Consider the following 21,073-nt stretch of genomic DNA (forward strand, 5'->3'; position numbering starts at 1 on the left):
TTCCAAACTGAAGGGCGGGAATTGTTCTCTTGGAGCTTCTAGAACGCCGGCCCAGGGGCCTTTTCCTTGTTGAATCTGGCGTTCCGAATGTCCAGGCTCCCCTGGGGCGAGAAGACTTAGGAGGGGCGGGGTACCTTGGGAAGGTAGTTTAATTACGTGCCTGGGAATCGCGCCGATTTACACTTTAGCCTTTGAACAAAGTGCCGTTAGCGTGGAGTGGGGCTGGTGGAAAGGGAGGCGAATGTGCGGTTTGGAAACCAAAGAACAATAAAGCGCTTCCTCTCTCTCCACACGAGACCGTCCCGCGGGCTGGGCGGCCCCTGGACCATCCGGAGAGAACATGGCGGCGCCCGGAGCCCGGAGCTGCAACCTCTCGGGCCTGCTCCCGGCTCAGACCTCGCTGGAGTACGCCCTGCTCGACGCCGTGACCCAGGAGGAGAAGGACGGCCTGGTCTACCAGTATCTGCAGAAGGTGGACGGCTGGGAGCAGGACTTGTCGGTGCCGGAGTTTCCGGAAGGTGAGGGGCTGGCTTCGGGGTGGGGACCCCTCCGGAACCTCCCCTTTCTCGCGGACCGCGCCCTCCCCTAAAGCGGTGGGCGAGGCGGCTGTACAGCCGAGCCGCGGAGAGACGCCTCGCCCAGCCGACTCTGTCCCCAGGCGGCAGCGAACGAGGGTTTGTGGAGGACGGGAACCTGCACCTTCGTCTCTGTCCTCCGGCTCTGCCCGGGCCTTGGGTTAACTCAGTTCACTGAGTTAAAGTTTCGTGGCCCCCATTGGCAGTGATTCCAGTGTCCACGCCACCCTGTCCTCTCAGTCTGGTTGCCCATCGTCATCATCATCTTTGTGCATCATCCAGGCTAACGGTTACGGATCACTTGTGGGCCACACAGAGTCCTAAACACAAAGTATTTGTAATTTAATCTTTGCAAACCACCTAGGTGGTCTTATTGCGTGGGTGCTTAGTCGCTCTGCCATGTCCAACTCTGCAGCCTCATGGACTGCAGCCTGCCGCTCTGTCCATGGGGATTCTCCAGGCAAGAATGCTGGAGTGGGCTGTCATGCCCTCCTCCAGGGGATGGGCCCAACACAGGGATCGAACACAGGTGTCCTGCATTGCAGGCGAATTCTGAGCCACCAGAGAATCCCAAGGTGGTCTTGTCAGCTCTGTTTTACAGTTGGGAAACTGAGGCACAGGAACAGAGTCGTTTGCCTAGGGCCTGCAACTAAGAAATGCTGAAGTTGGATTATACAGACACTGCCTCCCACATTGGGCCGGTTTCTTAACTGGGCCACACTCCTTTCAAAGTTGTGAAACTTGTCATTTTAAAAACCTGAATCAATTATGGCCCATCTCCAGGTTTGAATCCTGTTGCTGTCAATGTTTGGAGCATGAGAGAACTGATATTCCCAGCAGTGCTATTTGTGAAGCTCATCTTGCTATGATAAACGAAACTGAATGTTACCTTCTTTGGTTGGGCCTGGCATTGTTTTGCCTGGTGGTGTTGGCGTGTCTCCTGGCATGACACTGAAACCACATGTATAGTTAATTGGTTGGCTGTGGCAGGGTTCAGTGTCTCATGGGAGGTCTGTTGGAACCCTGTGCCTGATGACAGCCCCGTGTCCTTCCAAGCCTTTTGCTCTGGCCTTCAGAAGTGCTTATTTTTTTCTGTTATTAATCCTATACTGGACTTGAATTATTGTAGAATTCTGTCTAAAGAATTGGGTGCATTAGTGCTTATCCTATCCAAGAAACTTTAAAAGTTTATATACGTGTTGTTCTTTGGTTGCTAATTCTTGTCCAACTCTTTGCGACCCTATGAACTGCAGCATGCCAGGCTTCCCTGTCCTTCACTATCTCCTGAGTTTGCTCAGACTCATAACTGTTGAGTTGGTGATGCTATCTAACCATCTCATCTTCTACCACCTGCTTCTCCTTTTGCCTTCAGTCTTTCCCAGCATCAGGGTCTTTTGTAACGAGTCAGCTTTTCGCATCAGATGGCCAAAGTATTGGAGCTTCAGTTTCAGTATCAGTCCTCCCAATGAATATTCATGGTTGATTTCCTTTAGGACTGACTGGTTTGATCTCTTTGCAGTCCAAGGGTCTCTGTGTTCGATACAGGATACAGGATGCTTGGGGCTGGTGCACGGGGATGATCCAGAGAGATGATATGGGGTGGGAGGGAGGTTCAGGATTGGGAACTCATGTACACCCATGGCTGATTCATGTCAATGTATGGCAAAACCAATACAGTATTGTAAAGCAAAATAAAGTAAAAATAAAAATTAAAAAAAAAAAAAAGGGTCTTCTACAGCACCACAGTTCTGAAACATCAATTCTCTTAGCCTTCTTTATGGTTCAGCTCTCACATCCATACTTGAGTACTGGAAAAACCATAGCTTTGTCTGTACAGACCTTTGTTGGCAAAGTGATGTCTTTGCTTTTAATACACTGTCTAGGTTTGTCATAGCATTCCTTCCAGGGAGCCTGCATCTTTAAATTTCATGGCTTCAGTCACTCTCCGCAGTGATTTTGGAGACCAAGAAAAGAAAATCTGTCACTGCTTCCACTTTCCCCCCTTCTATTTGCCATAAAGTGATGGGCCTGGATGCCATGATGTTAGTTTTCTGAATGCTGAGTTTTAGGCCAACTTTTTCACTCTTCTTCTTCGCCCTCATCAAGAGACTCTTTAATTCCTCTTCATTTTCTGCCTTTAGAGTGTTATCACCTGCGTATCTGAGGTTGTTGGTACTTCTCTGAGCAGTCTTGATTCCAGCTTGTGCTTCATCCAGCCCAGCATTTGAAAAGATGTACTCTGCATATAAGATACGTAAACAGGATGAGAGTATACAGTCTTGTCACACTCTTTTCCTGATTTTGAACCCATCAGTTGTTCCATATAAGGTTCTAACTGTTGCTTCTTGACCTACATAGAGGTTTCTCAGGAGACAGGTAAGGTGGTCTAGTATTCCCGTCTCTTTAAGAATTTTCCACAGTTTGTTTTGATCCACATAATCAAAGACTTTCACATAGTCAACGAAGCAGAAGTACATGTTTTTCTGGAATTCCCTTGCTTTCTCTACAATCCAACAATTTGATTAGCAATTTGATCTCTGGTTCCTCTGCCTTTTCTAACTGTGTTTGTACATGTGGAAGTTCTTGGTTCATGTACAATTGTATGGTAGTTTGAACATTCTTTACCACTGCTCTTCTTTGGAGTTGGAATGAAAACTGTTCTTTTCCAGTCCTGTGGCCACTACTGAGTTTCCAAATTTGCTGACGTATTGAGTACAGCACTTTAATAGCATCATCTTCTAGAATTTTAAGTGGCTTAGCTGGAATTCTATCACCTCCACTAGCTTTGTTTGTAGTAATGCTTCCTAAGGCCCACTCGACTTCACACTCCAAGATGTCTGGCTCTAGGTGAGTGACCACATCATCGTGGTTTTCCCAATGAACATGAACAGTATGAAAAAGCAAAAAGATTTGACACTGGAAGATGACACCGGCCCCCCCTCCCCCCCTGCAACCCCTGTCAGAAGGTGTCTACTATGCTACTAGGAAATAGCAGAGGGCAATTACTAATAGTTCCAGAAAGAATAAAGCTGCTGAGCCAAAGTGAAAACAGCACTCAGTTGTGGACTTCTCTGGTGGTGGAAGTAAAGTCTGGTGCTGTAAAGAACAATATTGCATAGGAACCTGGACTGTTAGGCCCATGAATGAAGGTAAATTGGAAGTGGGCAAACTCCAGGAGATGGCAAGAGTGAATGAACATCAACATTTTAGGAATCAGTGAACTAAAATGGACCGGAATGGGTGAATTTAATTCAGATGACCATTATATCTGCCACTGTGGGCAAGAATCTCTTAGAAGAAATGGGGTAGCCCTCATAGTCAACAAGAGTCCGAAATGCAGTACTTGAGTGCAGTCTCAAAAATGACAGAATGATACTGGCTTGTTTCCAAGGCAAGCCATTCAACATCACAGTAATACATGTCTAGGCCCCAAACACTTATGCCAAAGAAGATGAAGTTGACCGATTCTATGAAGACCCACAAGACCTAGAAATAAAATTTTAAAAAGATGTCTTTTTCATCGTAAGGGATTGGAATGCAAAAGTAGGAAGTCAAGAGATACCTGGAGTAACAGATAAGTTTGGCTTTGGAATACAAAATGAATTAGGGCAAAAGCTAACAAACTTTTGTCAAGAGAACACAGCAATCATAGCAAACACCTTTTTCCAACAACACAAGACATGATTGTATGAATAGACATCACCAAATTGTTAGTACCAAAATCAGCTATATATAGTACACTGTCATAAACCAGCATGCCAGCAGCTAGGCTTTTGCCCAGTGCTTTTATTTTCTTGTTGGTATTTACAATGAGTGTATTTTATTACCATGAGATTTGATCTCCATGACTCATACATAATATAATAACAAAATACTCAGTCTTTGTTTTTAACATAATTACTGAGGACAGATTACTGGATATGAGTTTTTTCTTGGTTTATCAATTATGGTAATGAAGAAGTCATAACTCTCTCAAAAACACTTTGCTTTGTTCATTTCTTAAAAGAAACATGTTTTATGGGAAGCAGCATGATATAAATGAAGGATTCAGACAGACCTGGAATTAAATCCCAGTTATTCCATTTGTTAGTTATATGATCTTGAGCAAGTTACTTAACTTCTCCAAGCCTTACTTTCCTCACTTATAAAATGGAACCAGTATTTACTTTTCAGGTTTATTATGCAGTTTTGAAGTAATATAGCTAAAGTTCTTACTTCATATGAGAGCTCACTAAATGTTAGCAGCTTTTAAAATTGTATTCATTGTTATTTTTATTATAAAATGCATTATTATTATTAAGTCTGCTAAGCACCTAGCACAATAACTAACATATATAATAATACTTTCCCTACTTCCCTAATCTAAATCGCTGATTATTTATAAAAAATATATTTGAGACTCATAAATATTTTAAAATTAGGGACTATGAAATACACATCAATTAGTTTGAAGTTTTATATGGTCATTTGATATATAATTTGATATGTAATCAGGTATATAATTAACACTTTATTAAAGTGGATAATTAAGACCTTACTGTACTCTGAAACCTCACTGTTGTGCTTAGTCTTTCAGTTGTGTTTGACTCTCTGTGACCCTGTAGACTGTAGCCCACCAGGCTTCTCTGTCCATGGGGATTCTCCAGACAAGAATATTAGAGTGGGTTGCCATGCCCTCCTCCAGGGGAACTTCCCAACCCAGGAATCAAACGCAGGTCTCCTACGTTGCAGGCAGATTATTTACTGTCTGAGCCACCAGGGAAACCAAAACCTCACTAGGTTGGACTATTGACAGAAATACTAGTTTGATTTGCAGGGGTTTTTTTTTTTTTTTTTTAAATTTTGTTTTGAGTAACTCCAGTTGCCGTTATTAGTTGTTAACTGTTATTATTCACTTGTTCCACCCAACTTTGGTTTTCAGTTTCTATAAATTATTTATTTCCAAGCTTCAAGGTATAATTAATGGTTTTAGTAGGTACATTTATTTACTTATAAGCAACAAACTCTTTTTTTTTTTAAGCAACAAACTCATTATCTTTGTTTCTTAAATTGGTAACAGAGATGCTGCACTTCTAATCTACTTTTGTTTGACAAAATTTTTCTTCATAGTGTGTAAAGTTGTAAATCATGGTCTAGTAATTATAAATTCTGATTTATGAAAGCACAGATTAATGAGATTTTATTTTTCTTTTCTTTGGAGAGAAGGGAACATGCTCTTCATTGATATTAATATTGCTTTCATGAAATCTTAAACTGTGTTTTACTTAGCTTTTCATTTAAAATATTTTATATTTAAGGTCTCATTTGAATCCAGAGCATTTTAGCTCTTTCTCTTATGAAATTGGCTTAGGTATTTTATATGTTTATCCTTTGCTAACAAAGGTCCATATAGTCAAAGCTATGGTTTTTCCAGTAGTCATGTACAGATATGATAGCTGAATCATAAAGAAGGCTGAGTGCCTAAGGATTGATGCTTTTGAACTGTGGTGTTGGAGAAGACTCTTGAGAGTCCCCTGGCAACAAGGAGATCAAACCAGTTGATCCTAAAGGAAATCAACCCTGAATATTCATTGGAAGGACTGATGCTAAAGCTGAAGCTCCAATACTTTGGTCACCTGATGCGAAGAGCCGACTCATTGGAAAAGACACTGATGTTAGGAGAGATAGAAGGCAGGAGGAGAAGGGTACGACAAAGGACGAGACTTTTGGATGGCATCAACGACTCAACAGACACGAGTTTGAGCAAACTCTGGGAGATGGTGAAGGACAGGGAAGCCTGATGTACTACAGTCCATGGGGTCACAAGGAGTTGGACATGACTGAAGGACTTCACAACAGCATGTTTATCCTTAAAGTTTAACACTGTTCCTTTTTGATATTTATTCTATTCTTAAGGTTGATTTTCATTTTCAATAGCTCATTTGTACCTAATCATGTACTTAAGTCCTTTTAATATTGATTCTTCCTCCCTATATTTTGCCCAAATATGTTGATCTTCCTTTCACACACAGACTAATGTGCTATTTCTGAGAGAATTTAGTAGCTTTTTCTTAACTGTATTTACAGACTGCCTCATAATAGTAGCTATCTGTGTATTAACTCCCCCCTCCCTTCCTGTCCCCCCATCTTTTCTTAAAAATGATAATGGTTCACATTTTAATGGAAAGTTTTAGATAAATTATCTTCACTGTTTCCTTTAATCATTATTTATTTTGTGTAAATTTCAGGATTAGAATGGCTGAATACGGAAGAACCTATTTCTGTCTATAAGGATCTATGTGGAAAAGTGGTCGTCCTTGATTTCTTCACCTACTGCTGCATAAACTGTATTCACCTGTTGCCTGATCTTCATGCATTAGAACACACATACTCTGATAAAGGTATCTGCTCTTTTTAATTGGTTTCTAACAGACTGTCCTGGCATAGTCACTGGAGAGTGGCTGACTCATTTTGCTCATAGGAGAATGAACATTTGGCAAGACTTCAGTGATTCTGAAAGTAATTTCTAATCTGTGAATTAAGGACTCCATGTACCTTTTTGTGAAGAGTTAAGCTTAGTGATAATGGTTTGCTTTCCTAAAGAACCAGCATTTAGTATATGATTTTTCTTTAAAAATAAGGATATAGTTTTCTTTTTTCATTATCAAGTATTTTAAAAACGTTATTTTGTACATCTGGACTTACCTAAATTTGTTCCATGAAAAAAAGAGAAAATAAAATGCATGACTAATTTTATACTTTTCTCACTATGATAAAAAGGTTTAAAGTTCTTTTTAGGAAATATAACTAGGCTTCTTTTAATTTCAAATGACCTAAAACTACTACTAATATTTTAGAAGGCAGAATATTATAACAGATACTTTTTCTTTGACTCTGCTTTATTTATTTATAAAGGTTAAGGCTTTCCAGAGCACACTAGGAAATCCTTTTTTATGGTATTACAAATTTTGAAATTTTAACAGGAGATTATGCTAAGTATTTTCTGTAAAACTTTGACATTTTTCAGATTTTGTTTCTTGTTTACTTCTTTCTATAAAAAGAGAACATGTGGAGTAAATGAAATAAAGGCTCCATTTGATTAGGCTTAAATTAGTTGAAGCTGTTCTCTTTGCAGTGACTAAAAAGTGGTCACTGATCTTGTGAGAGTAAAAATGAGAATAGAGTATGCATGTACAAAAATGAAGGGTATCTTGAAACTTAGTTGTAAAAAAAAAAAAGGAGATGTTGAATAAAATCTTCAGTGCAAGTGAAACTTCCGATGTTTTTAATTTGGAATAGACTATATTGGAATTGCCTGTTAATGAGATTTATCAAAAACTCACATATTCCCAGTAATTAAATCATGTTTTTAAAAATTCATCCATATTTAAGAAATAAGAGTATTTCATTGTCTTCTAGGTTTTAGATGCTTGTGTGTCTTGTTCAGGTCCATGTAATAAATGTATTTATTGAGTGTGTATTATGTGCAGGACACTCGAACTGCTAAGGAAATATATAACAAAGTTGAATTAAAGCAGTGGGGAAAGGAGTGACTCACTTTGCCTAAAAGCTTTGGAAGATGTTTCTCAGAGGAGACAATTAGGTTGAAACTTGAAAATGAGCAGAAGTGTAGCTGAAAATGACAATGGGGCAGGAGGGACACTCCTGGCTGAGGAAATGACAGGTAAACAAGCAAGGAAGCAAAGAAGGACTAAAGTTGAAGGAGGAAGACTTGGTTTACATTTTATATTTCTGTTTGAATTTTTGCTATATGGTTACCTGTATATAAAATGCTTTTATAAAAATTTTAAAAGAAAAAGATTAGGCATCTTAAAAATTATTTAAGTTAGATTTACAGCTAATATAAGAGGCAGTTAATTCCCCTGATCCATTTACTCAAATTAGCAAGTTTTACAATAAAACAATTAAACATGATACTCTATTCATATAGTCGAAGATTAGAAATGTCCATGAAATGCTTTACTTACAATCCTCCTAGGAAATTGCAAACATTTTCATCTCTCTTAGATACCAAATGGAAGGAGTAGATTTGGGGAGTGAAAAATAGTTTACTGTGGCAAGACTATAGGGGCTTCTTAGAAAAGTGAAAGGAGGGGAAGGTAGATTAGGTTCAGACTCACTATGAAGAGCTTTGTATAACCTTCTTAATAGTTAAGTTAATATGCTTTTTCATCCATTGAAAATACAGAGACGTTTGAGGTTGTTTTATTTGCATAATAGGAAAATGACAATATGATTTGTGTTTCAGGATGGTACTTACAGACTGGGTTAAGAATCCCGAAGTTAACCATTACCTGCTTCATATCACTGCTAATAAACTCTTAGGTTAACTCAGTTGTTTAACCTTTATCTGAAGCAAATTCTGTGGCTTCTTAGAATGGATCCTTATAATCTCTTTACCAGTTTACTGAAAATATTTTAAAACACATTGTGACAAAAAATAATAACAATTTTTGCATATAAATACACTTCTGAAAAGTAAAATACTTTGTAACTGGTTTCAACATTGTAATTTCAAAGAAACAATGCTTCAGTAATATGCTACTGTATTAAAATTCTGGTAACTTAGAATTTTATATTGCTTAGAAGATAAGTTCAGTTCATATTCACAAAAGCAGGCATAATCAGAATTATCATATGAAAGTTCAATAAGCTGGCACTAAATTAATTTGCTTTCTTGCTGCTAAGAGTCTTTTAAAAAATTATTGGAATATAGTTGATTTACAGCATTGTGTTAGTTTCAGGTACAGCAGAGTGAATCAGCTGTGCACACACACAGGTATATATAGATCCTTTTTCAGATTCCTTTCTCATATAGATTGTTACTACAGAATATTGAGTAGAATTTACTGTGTTTTATAGTAGGCTCTTGTTATTTATAGATGTTAATTCTAGTCTCCTAATTAATCACACTGCTGTGTCTTATCTCAGTACTATCTGATATATTTATGAATGTATCTGCAGCCATGTTATTTATGTCCTTGAAGAGGCATTCAGTAGCCTGTTTTTATTTCATGGAATTTGAGTTCGTTTATCAGTAAGCCAGAAATGCTCAGCTGAGTAAGTAAGTGGATTTTAATTTAAAAACACTCTGAAAGAGGGCCAATTTAATACTTAGTCTCCTTCCTCTTTAAAACAGCGTTTAGAATCAGGTTTGTAATGGTGACCAGTATCACTTTCACAGTAGCATACAAGAAATTATAAATGTCAAAGATCTAAAGCAAAAGTAAAGATACTTAATAGTAGCGAATGGTTCTGATGTTCAAATAGTTTTTAAGAATGTAGCTGGGCCCTGAGCTTGTTATTAATTTGTAATGAGTTAGCATATATTTGTATTACATTGACAGGTACCTCTGGTTTTTTTCCCTTTTCTCCTTGAGGGTTTCTAGTTTTTTTTTAACCTCTTTATACTGGATATGTTAATAGTATATTTTTATATAACATGCAAATTTAGCACAGTGGCTATCTAAGGAAAAGCACTGATTTTATAAGAAAACATCTGGTAGGAAAATTTGGCATACTTTTAAATGTGCTTACTAGGTGAATGTTAATATATAGTTAAATCAGACTCTAAAAATCTAAATTCCATAATACTTCTGAGTAACCACTGGTATTCTTATTATGTAGTATATGCTATTTTTCTGTTTCATACTTTTTAAACATTAGAAGAATATATTTCTGATTTTACACTGAAAGTAAACTTAAAAAAAATTTATTTTTAGTTGAAAGATAATTGCTTATAATATTGTGTTGGTTTTTGCCATATATCAACATGAATCAGCCATAGTTATACACACGTCCCCTCCCTGTTAAACCTCCCTCCCACCTCCTACCCCACCCCTCTAGGTTGTCACAGAGCACCAGTTTGAGCTCCCTGAGTCATAGAACGAATCCCCAATGCCTGCCTGTTTTACATATGGTAATATGTATATCTCCATGCTGCTCTCTCCATTCATCCCACCCTCTCCTTCCCCGACTATGTCCATAAGTCTGTTCTCTATATCTGCATCTCCATTGTTGGCCTGCAGATAGCTTCATCAGTACCATCATTCTAGATTCCATGTATATGTGTTAATATACAAGATTTGCTTTTTTCTTTCTGACTTCATTTTGTATAATAGGCTCTAGGTCCGTCCACCTCATTAGAACCGACTCAAATGCATTCCTTTTTATAGCTGAGTAATATTCCACTGTGTGTATGTAACACAACCTCTTTATCCATTCATTTGTCAATCAACAGCTAGGTTGCTTTCATGTCCTAGCATTGTAAATAGTGTTGCAGTGAACACTGGGGTACATGTGTCATTTTCAATTAAGTTCCCTCAGGGTATATGCCCAGTAGTGGGATTGCTGGGTTATATGGTAGTTTTATTCCTGGTTTTTAAAGGAATCTCCATACTGTTCTCCACTGTGGCTATATCAGTTTTCTTTCCTACCAACAGTGCAAGAGGGTTCCCTTTTCTCCACACTGCATCCAGCATTTATTGTTTGTAGACTTTTTGATGATGGCTATTCTGACCGGTGTGAAGTGATACTTCATTATAGTTTTGATATGCATTTCTCTAATAATGAGCGATGCTGAGCATCTTTTCATGTGTCTGTTAGCCATCTTGAAAGTCCCTTGGACTGCAAGGAGATCAAACCAGTCACTCCTAAAGGAAATCAATCCTGAATATTCATTGGAAGGACTGATGCTGAAGCGCCAATACTTTGGCCACCTGATGTGAAAAGCTGACTCATTAGAAAAGACCCTGATGCTGGGCAGGGGGAAAATATTGAAGACAGGAGGAGAAGAGGGTGGCAGGGGATGAGATGGATGGCATCACCGACTCAATGGACATGAGTTTGAGCAAACTCCAGGAGATGGTGAAGGATGGGGGAGTCTGGCGTGCTGCAGTCCATGAGGTCACAAGGAGTCGGTTGGAATACCACCAAACACTGGAAAACAACAAGAACAGAGTAGCCATCTGTATGTCTTCTTTGGGAAATGAAACTTTTAATGAGTCATTATTTGATGAGTTTACTCTGTCAGGGTTCCCAAAACCACCCCCAGGTCAGTTCTTTAGGAGGACTCATAGGACTCAGCATGCAGTTGTACTCCTCATGGCTACAGTTTTTTACAACAAAAGAATACAAAGCAAAATCAGCCAAGGGAGAAGACACATGCGGCTGAGTCCAGGGGAGACCAGGAGCAAGTTTCCAGAGTCGCCTCTTGATGGAATCACATAAGATGCGCTTAATTCCCCCAGCAAGGAGTTGTTAGGATAAGTTTGAGATGTTGCCAACCAGGGAAGGTCATTAGAGACAGCACCCGAGGTTTTTGTTGGGGGCTGGCCACAGAGGCATCTTCTGCCTGGCGCCATGTACCAAAATTCCAGACTCCCAGAAGGAAAGCAAGTGTTCACCATAAACCATAGTGTTTGTACAAACAGTTTAGGTCTTGTGTGCCACTCTTATCAGTTCTGGGAATGATGGGAACACTCCCAAAACCCCGGCAAGGACCAGCCCTGTAAGCAGACCTTTGAGAGAATAGCAGTGGGGCCTGCTGTTAACTCTTTCTTTGTACGCGCTTCATATTTTCTTTTTGCAGCAGCCCATATGTTTATTATTCTTTGTTCCTAAAGTATGATGAAAATATTGGCCAATTTATAGTAAACTTTCAGAGTATTTAATGTGGACACAGGGACATGTCAGTTTTTGAAATTTAGAAAACATTCAAATTTGCTTCTGGCCTCTGCTTTAATTTAGTATTCAGTGATTGTGATTTTTTTTTTTTTACCTCATGTTTTCAGTGCTCTTGTTATAAAACCTAAAATCCTCTCTCTCCACACCTTTCTTGCTTTCCCTCAGGGTCTTCTAACCTCCCTTGTCTGCCTTCATCCTTTCTTGAGTATGCATTCTCAGTCGCTAAGTTGTGTCCGACTTTTTGCGGCCCCGTGGACTACAGCCTGCCAGGCTCCTCTCCATGGAATTTCCCAGGCAAGAATACTGGAGTGGGTTGCTATTTCCTGCTCCATTGGATCCTTTCTTGCCTAGATCTCAAGATGTGTCAGTTTACAGTTTTTGTAACAGTAAAACTCCCCATTATTTTTAGTTTTTGCATTGAACTAAGTTATTATACTGCCTGTGATCAAGCTTTACTGTCTGCTGTATACTATATAATATATGAGGCTTTTCAGTGCAGTGGTAAAGAATCTGCCCACCAATACAGGAGGCACAAGTGATACGGGTTTGATTCCTGGGTCAGGAAGATCCCCTGGAATAGGAAATGGCAACCCACTCCAGTATTCTTGCCTAGAAAATTCCATGGACGGAGGAGCCTTGTGGAATACAGTTCATGCGGTTGCAGAGTCAGACGTAGCTGAGTAACTGAACACGCACACATATATATATATATACTACTATATATACTTGTAATCTGTATATCTGTACATTTCACAAAAATAAGACCTTAAAAGCTTTTTTAAAGTCCTAACACATTATTGACTGCTTCTTCAAAAATCCTCCAGTCAATGATGAGTTAAAAACTTAAATTTATTTCTAACATTTTAGAAGCTGTTACTCTCTATTTGGTTTCACCTTCCTTTTTTCCCTTTCTTCTTCCTCTCCCTCTCTTCTCACTTTCTTCCTTTTCCCTCTCTTCCTTTTCTTCCTTCCATATTTTATTTTAAATGCAGTAGTTTTGATCCATGTGATGGCAAAAAATCCAAAAGGGAAGAGTCTTTTACGTCCTGTTTTATTTTTTGTGTATGATTAACAGAACAAGCGAAATATTTTAAGAAAAATCTCTGTATATGTACTTCAAGGTTGTTGACACTGAAAAAAATTAGAAGCAGTTATTTGGCAGTTGTTCTTGTATATAGATCAGTATAGATATCCTCTTTTGTCAATATAATATGGCTTATTGCACACATAAAAGTTTCTTTAGCATTTATACCCTGTCCATTCATTACCTACTTTGTACTAGGCATTGTGTTGGTAAATAATAAAACAGTGTATGGTCCCTAATTAATAGGAATTACAGTCTAACAAGGAGAAAAGTTAAATAACTACATAAATATTTTCTAATTTCTCATTAGTGCTAAGAAGGAAATTACAGTAATCTGGAAGAATAGAAAGTTTTTTCTTTTTTATTGGAGTATATTTGCTTTACAATGTGTTGTTTAGTTTCTTCTGTACAGTGACGTGAATCAACCATATATCCCCTCTGTCTTGGATCTCCTTTCCCGGACTCCCAAGCCCACCCATCTAGGTCATCATAGAATACCCAGCTGAGCTTCTGTGCTATCTATAGTAGCTAGATATCTAGCTACCAGATCCCTGCTATCTATCTATCTTACTAGCTGTGTATAGTATGGAGATTCCTTAAAATACTAAAAATAGAACTACCATATGACCTAGCAGTCCCACTGCTGGGCACATACCCTGAGAAAGCTGTAATTCAAAAGGACACATGTACCTCACGAAAACAAGAAAGCCAAGAGAAAAAATGGAGCTTGAGATCGGAAAGACAGGTATGACTTTACTAGGTGAGAGCATTCCAGACGTAGAGACGCTCTGTAGCAAAGCTTTAAAGTAAGAGAAATAACGAATGATATTCTTGAGGTGCAGAAAGTCCTGGTTGCTACAGCACTGAGAGAGGGAGAGGCGGATGTGGAAGAACTTGCTGAGGACAAGACATGTGGTTTTTGTGTGTAGAACAATGGAACGCCCATGGAGGGTTTTCTGCCAGAGGGTGATGTGATCAGATTTTTGTTTTGTGAAGATCCATTCCTCTCCTGGGCGCGTAACTGTTAATTAGTGAAGAGTGGACCTGTGACAAGGCTGTTGTGTTCCCCCTGAGACATGATGATAGCTTGAAGTCGGTTTTAGGTAATAAAATCGTGGATCAACGTTGGGTGATGATAGAGGGCTGGTTGGTCATGCCGGAGGTATCCTAGGTAGTTTTCTGGCTTGTATAATTGGACAGATGGTGGTGCCATTCTGTGACAGGAAATGCCGTAGAAAGGGCAAGTTTGGAGGGGACGTTCATGAGCTTAGTCTGAAGTACCTTTGAGACTTGCACTTCTTTCTTCATCTGACTTCCGTTGTTTTTAAGAATGAAGATCTCAGTCCTTAATACGACTCACGAGATTTGTCTCTGTCTGTAGGTTTATTCTCATTTTGTCCAGTGCGCCCCTTTGTTCCGTGTGCTTAGTCACCGACCTGCAGGCTCTTTCGCGTGTGTTACTTTCTCTCCCTGGAATCTCCTTCATTGCTCTCTTAATACAGTTAACATCTTCTCGTCTTTCGAATCTCACCCTGACTCATCACTTTTTTGAAGAAGTATTGGGGTATATTGACCAGAAGAAAAAAAAATACATAGTTTGAAGTAATATAATATCATTTCAGTTGCTCAGTCGTGTCTGACTCTTTGCGACCCCATGGACTACAGCATGCCAGGCTTCCCTGTCCTTCACCCTCTCCTTGAGCTTGTTCAAACTTAGGTCCTTTGAGAGGTCCTTAGGTTGGTGATGCCATCCAACCATCTCATGTAATATATATATGATATATAATATATTTGGACTCAACTCATGAATTCTTATTTGTTTTTATAAAGCATCACTGTCATTATTTATTTTGATTTTCACAGTTTTCCTATTTGACTAATAGGATCATCTTCAAGCTATTCTATCACCTGTGTCCTTTTGTCCTTAATCATTCTCTGAGCACTTCTTGTCAATAACAAAATGTTTCCAGGTTCGTCTTGTACTTTCCCAGCCCCATCTCTGAATCAGCCATTTTTCCAAGGAGCCTCTGATTCCTTTGAGTATTGAATATTGAGAATGGTTTTGAGAAAATAAGATCTGGACACTAGATGTGCTTGTTGCTACTGGGGTGTCTTTGCTTCCAGTCCCTTTCAACTAAATTTTAAAATTATTTAAATTAGTTCCTCCCACTCCCCACCCCCATGAGATTATGTTATTAATTTGAAGTACAGCTAGATTCATTTGTTTTTATTTGTATTTTTAGCCCCCCTTCCCCCATTTTTGTTTGATATTGTTTGGTTTTCAGTATGCAAAACTATGGGCTTCCCTGGTGGCTTAGACAGCAAATAATCTGCCTGCAATGCAGGAGCCCCAAGTCAGGAAGATTCCTTGGAAAAGGGAATGGCTACCCTCTCCAGTATTCTTGCTTGGAGAACCCCATGGACAGAGGAGCCTGGGAGGCTACAGTTCATGGAGTCACAAAGAGTTGGACACGACTGAGTGACTAACACTTTCACTATTTCGTGAAGAATTATAACTTGATCCGAAAGTCAGAACCACACAGAAAATATAGTTCCATCCACCCATCTCTCCTGCTTATTCTTACCTTCTCATTCTTTTTGTCCTGTTCTTTTTCTTTTTTAAATTTCTTTTTTTAATATTTTATATTATTTTAAGTGACACGCCATTGACATTTTTATGCACTTTACTTTTTATCATGTAAGTTTTCCTGGCAGTCACTCCATATAAATTTATAGAAAACTTCCCGGTTATTTTTAATAGCTGCGTAGTAGTGTGTGCGTGTGCGCACGCGCACGCGCCATAATTTATTCAGCTACTCTCCTGTCCTGTGTAGTGACCCTTGTTGTTGTTCACTGGCTAAGTTGTGTCTGATTCCTTGCGACCCCAGGGACTGCAGCACCAGGCTGATACATTGTTTCTAATATTTAGCAGTCACAAACAGTGAATAATCTTGTGGATACATTTTGTGCTGATAAGTTAGTCTACCGATAGCTGTTGCCTGTATGTCTGATGGCTCTACCCGAAGTCAGGAGGTCAGGCAGTTGAAAAGGAAAGATGGATCTGAAGGAGGGGAGAAGAAGGGCAAACTACAACCTAATGCCTAAACTGGAATCCCCTTTAGGATGAGCTGGAGCCCATGTAAGCGTGCAGCATAAGTAATGAGTTGGCCAGCAGAATATGTTTGTTCACTTCATCACGGAGCTAACAGCTCAACCTGGCCCAGGAGTTGGACACGCCGAGGGAGGAGATCTGGCCAAAGCTGGTGCAGCTGCTGGGTGCCCCGCCGCTCCCCCACAGCCCTCCGGGTGAGCCCGCAGAGGAGGAGAGTGTGTACACTGGTGCCCTGGTGCCTGGTGCCCTGCACCAGCCTTCCCACAGAGAGGATCGGGCTGCTGCTGCCTTTTACACCTTCCGGTTCTCTCACAAAATATCTCGTGGTCCAGGATAAGCCAGAACTAGACAAGGAATACGACTGCTGGAAGAGTTCCAACCTAGCTAAATCAGCAGAATACAACCCAAGAGATGAAGAATAATATAAAATCATATATTCTGACAGAATTAGAAAGAATGCAACTAAAGAAAAATGGAAATAAAAGGGAAAGTGGGGAAACAGACTACTGATAATTGTATAGGTAATCAGTTAAAAGATACCGTTTAAAGATGATAGACCAGATCATAAAAGATTATAAAAATGGGAGTTAATACTTTTATAATATGATAAAAAATATTACTAGAAAATAGCCACTGGAACAAAAATACAGACCTTCCTAAAATCCCCAAAAAATCTTAAAAAAGAAGGAAAAATGGGCACACCAAATAGAGAAAACACACTGTAACATAATATACAGTAATTACAGTATAGAGAAATACAAAAGGTTTGATCAACAAACCACATCAATAAATGTGATTAAGGTTAACTTTCCCACTGAAAGAAAATACCCATCAGTTCCTATTTTCTGTTTTTCAGTTTTTTATATTTTTTTGTCAGGAGTGAATGCTGAATTAAAAAAAAAAATTTTGTGTCTCCTAAATTTCTTGTTTATCTTTATTACTTACTTTCTTTTGATTTATTTTCTTTTCCTGGCCATGATTAGAAGCTTGATTAGTTCAGGCCCCTACCCCCCCACCTCCCATCCCTCTTCTCCAGAGAGGGGAAGAGGCTGGAAATGGAGTTAATGATGGACTATGCCTCTGTGATGAAGCCTTTTTAAAATTTCCAAGGGTATAGAGCTCAAAGAACTTAAGTTGGTGAACACAGCTGGGGTAGTGGCAGGCTGGGAGTGCACGTGGAAGCTCTATACCCCTTCCCACGTACCTCGCCTTGTGTTCACTCCTCCATCCGGATGTTTGGCTGTATGTTTTATCATACTCTTGTACAATAAACCAGTAAAGCATAAGTGTTTCTCTGGATTCCCTTATTGTAGCAAATAATCTAATCCAAGGGAAGGGTCATGGAAATCTGATTTGTAGCCAAGTTGAACAGAAGTGTGGGTAGCTTGGGGACCTATGACTTGCTGTTGTCATCAGAAGTGGGGGGGCAGGCTTGTGAGTGACTGTCCCTGTGTTAGAATTGAGAACACCCAAAAGTTGTCGCAAACCGTTGCCTAGTGTGGGGGAAACACCCACCCATCTGGTGTCGGCAGTGTTGTAAGTGGCATTGGTGTAGGAGTAAAGGAGAAACATGCCAGAAGAGTGGAGTTTCTGTGAAACAAAAGACAATTTTTTTGTTAATAATACCAGTTTTACTGTATTGTGGTTTAGAACGTAACCTTTATAATCCTTTCTTTGTGATCAGTATTTATAAATATCCCATGTACACTTGAGAGGAAAGTCTATTTTTTATTATCAGAGTGTCTCTGCTTTATCAAGTTGCTTCCTTCATTGCTTGGGGGTCTTCCTAGTTGTTTTATCTTTGTTGTAAACGCTTTTCACGTGAAAAAATTTCTTCCTTTGTTTAATGCTGTGAGGATTGACATCTACCTTGTCAGAGATATCCTACTGCTGCTGCTAAGTCATTTCAGTCGTGTCCGACTCTGTGCGACCCCATAGACAGCAGTCCACCAGGCTTCTCTGTCCCTGGGATTCTCCAGGCAAGAACACTAGAGTGGATTGCCATTTCTTTCTCCAAAGCTTGTATGCATGCTAAGGTGCTTCAGTCGTGTCCGACTCTGTGTGACCCCATGGACAGCAGCCCACCAGGCTCCTCTGTCCACGGGATTCTCTAGGCAAGAATACTGGAGTGGTTGCCATTGCCTTCTCCCAAGATATATCCTGCTTACCAGAATTACACTCTTCTGTTCCTATCCTTTCATTTGCCCACATATGTTTTCCCATATCTTTATTTTTTGCTTTTCTGGTTCACTTTGTTTTCGATGTGTCTCTGATGTACAGAATGTGTCCAAATCTTTTTAATAGATGAATTAAACCCATTCACATTTATTTTTAAGTATTATATGTATAGTTATGTGTTATTTTGTATATTATGTTTTATTTGTTGTTTCTCAACATATGCTTTTTTTCTATTTTACATTACTAATTTCTTTTGATACATAGAAAACGTTATAGTTCTCTTATTGGTTATCTTTGTACTTATAACTTAAAAAAATAATAATAGTGCACATTTGTTGAGGTTTTACAGTTTTACAGTGTACTAGGTACTATGCTAAATGTCTTATACAGATTGTCTTTATATCCTCAAAGCTGACCTGTGAGGCTATTGACTGTCATTTTCCCATTTTACAAATAAGAAAACTGATACACAGAGAGATTTAGTGCCATGCCCGAGGTAACTCAGCGAGTAGTAAAGCCAGAATGTGACTTCAGGGAGCTTATTCTGTTTTTTTAAGAACTTTATTGCTGCATATTTGGCATACAGTGTATTTTAAGTGTACAGGCCTTCCCACTCCTCCCCACTGCCCTTCTACCTGGTTCTTCAAGGTGTCCCTCATCACTGTGTCTTTTTCTCTGCCGCTGCTTTCAAGACGTTTGTGGGTTTTTTCTTTAATCCTTGGTTTTCAGAACTTAATGATGTGTGTAGGCATGGTTTTCTTTTAGTTTACCTTCTTTACAGTATACTGACCTTCTTGAATTCTGTGCATTTATATCTTTAGTCACATTTTGAAAGCTCTGGTGTTATGTATTTTTCCTGCCCCAGTCTCTAGCGCCTCTCTAAGATTCCTGTTGCATGTATCGTAGACCTTCTGGAACTGTTCCACGGGCTCACTGGGGCCCATTCTCAATGCAAAGCTGTGAAAGGGGAAACAAAATACAGCTGAAAACTCGCCCTCCTGTAATTTGCTTTTCCAAGTTCTGACCCCTCTCTAACAGTCTGCCTGCCTTTGTTTACTATTCTCAGTCATCAGGCATGTGTTTGTGTGTGTGTTTTGATTTGGAGTTACTAGTTGTAATGGAAGGATGGCCTGTCTGGTACTTAGACCTCCCAATTTGTGTGGTTTTATTTTTTCTTCATACTGGTTTGTATAGTTTTTAATGAATATGTTGAGAGATTCTAATTTACATGGCTATTATTACCTCTATCACTTTGGTAGTCAGTACTGAGTTTTTCTCTGAATCTAGCCTAAAACTTTATACTTTTTTTTCTGTATTATTTTCTTGACATGCTGTATTGATTAAGTAAAAGAAATAGGTTGTTTTTAGTTTTCAGCAATTCTGCTGTCTATAATATGGTCTGTTCTAAGAGCTATACAGTAGGAATTTTAAATAAGTCAAGGACCTTATCTTGTTCCTGTTCATTCTGTTAATCTATGATGTAGTTAGATGAGAAAAATTTAAGAAGATAATGTGACAATCAATACCAGCAGAAAGCAATCATAGTCTTTGTGAATTTTAAAGGGGCTTAAAATAGGTGGGGAAAGGTTACAAAATGTCAACGTCTTTTTAATAAAATAAATTATTTTAAAGCTTTATCTAGATAAAGGACGCAGGGTTTTAAACTTAAAGTTGCTACATGATTTTGATCACGTGGTTTTTATGTAGTTATCAAGATTGAATTTAGATATAAATGTTAATTTTTTATTCATGAGTTTAAATACAGTTGAAGGTACTAATTTAGTCCTATCTTTTCTCTTTTTTATCTGTTTATACTTATTTATGACCCTAACCCTAATATATGGATGGTGATAGTCAAATTTTAATACTTAATAATGTTCAACTTTTAATTTTTCGCATTTAGATGGTCTTCTGATTGTTGGTGTTCACTCGGCTAAGTTTCCAAATGAAAAAGTCCTGGATAACCTTAGGAGTGCCGTTCTTCGATACAACATCACCCACCCTGTGGTTAATGATGTAGATGCCAGCCTTTGGCAAGAACTAGAAGTTTCCTGCTGGCCAACTCTGATCATACTCGGACCCCGTGGAAACATGTTGTTTTCTTTGATTGGAGAAGGACATAAAGAGAACTTATTTTTATATACTTCAATAGCTTTAAAGTATTACAAAGACAGGGGGCAGATCAGAGCTAATAAAATTGGAATAAAGCTCTATAAAGACTCCTTGCCACCTTCACCACTGCTGTTTCCTGGCAAAATAGCAGTGGACCATGTGTCTAACAGATTGGTAATAGCAGACACTGGACACCATAGAATTTTGGTCGTCTGGAAGAATGGACAAACTCAGCACAGCATTGGAGGTAAAGTCTGCTGATTGTGGAATATAACGTATTTTACATTACATATGTGAAAATTATTCAGAGAGGTATTAAAATGGAAA

The 21,073-nt window shown here is 38.9% G+C and overlaps 1 protein-coding gene across 3 annotated transcripts in view; it reads left to right on the forward strand.

Moving 5' to 3' along the window:
• The first annotated feature begins 118 nt into the window (after nucleotides 1-118).
• The window catches only part of NHLRC2 (NHL repeat containing 2), a 63,973-nt gene continuing 43,018 nt past the window's right edge, over nucleotides 119-21,073 (forward strand). For all 3 annotated transcript variants that reach the window (XM_060404721.1, XM_004020207.6, XM_012102958.5), the window contains exons 1-3: nucleotides 119-518; nucleotides 6,803-6,955; nucleotides 20,538-20,993. In XM_060404721.1, coding sequence (XP_060260704.1) covers nucleotides 341-518; nucleotides 6,803-6,955; nucleotides 20,538-20,993 — 787 coding nt within the window. In that variant the 5' untranslated portion in view covers nucleotides 119-340. The remainder of the gene's footprint in view (nucleotides 519-6,802; nucleotides 6,956-20,537; nucleotides 20,994-21,073) is intronic.

The sequence above is a fragment of the Ovis aries genome, chromosome 22, assembly GCF_016772045.2.
Source record: "Ovis aries strain OAR_USU_Benz2616 breed Rambouillet chromosome 22, ARS-UI_Ramb_v3.0, whole genome shotgun sequence".
Classification (NCBI taxonomy): Eukaryota; Metazoa; Chordata; class Mammalia; order Artiodactyla; family Bovidae; genus Ovis; species Ovis aries.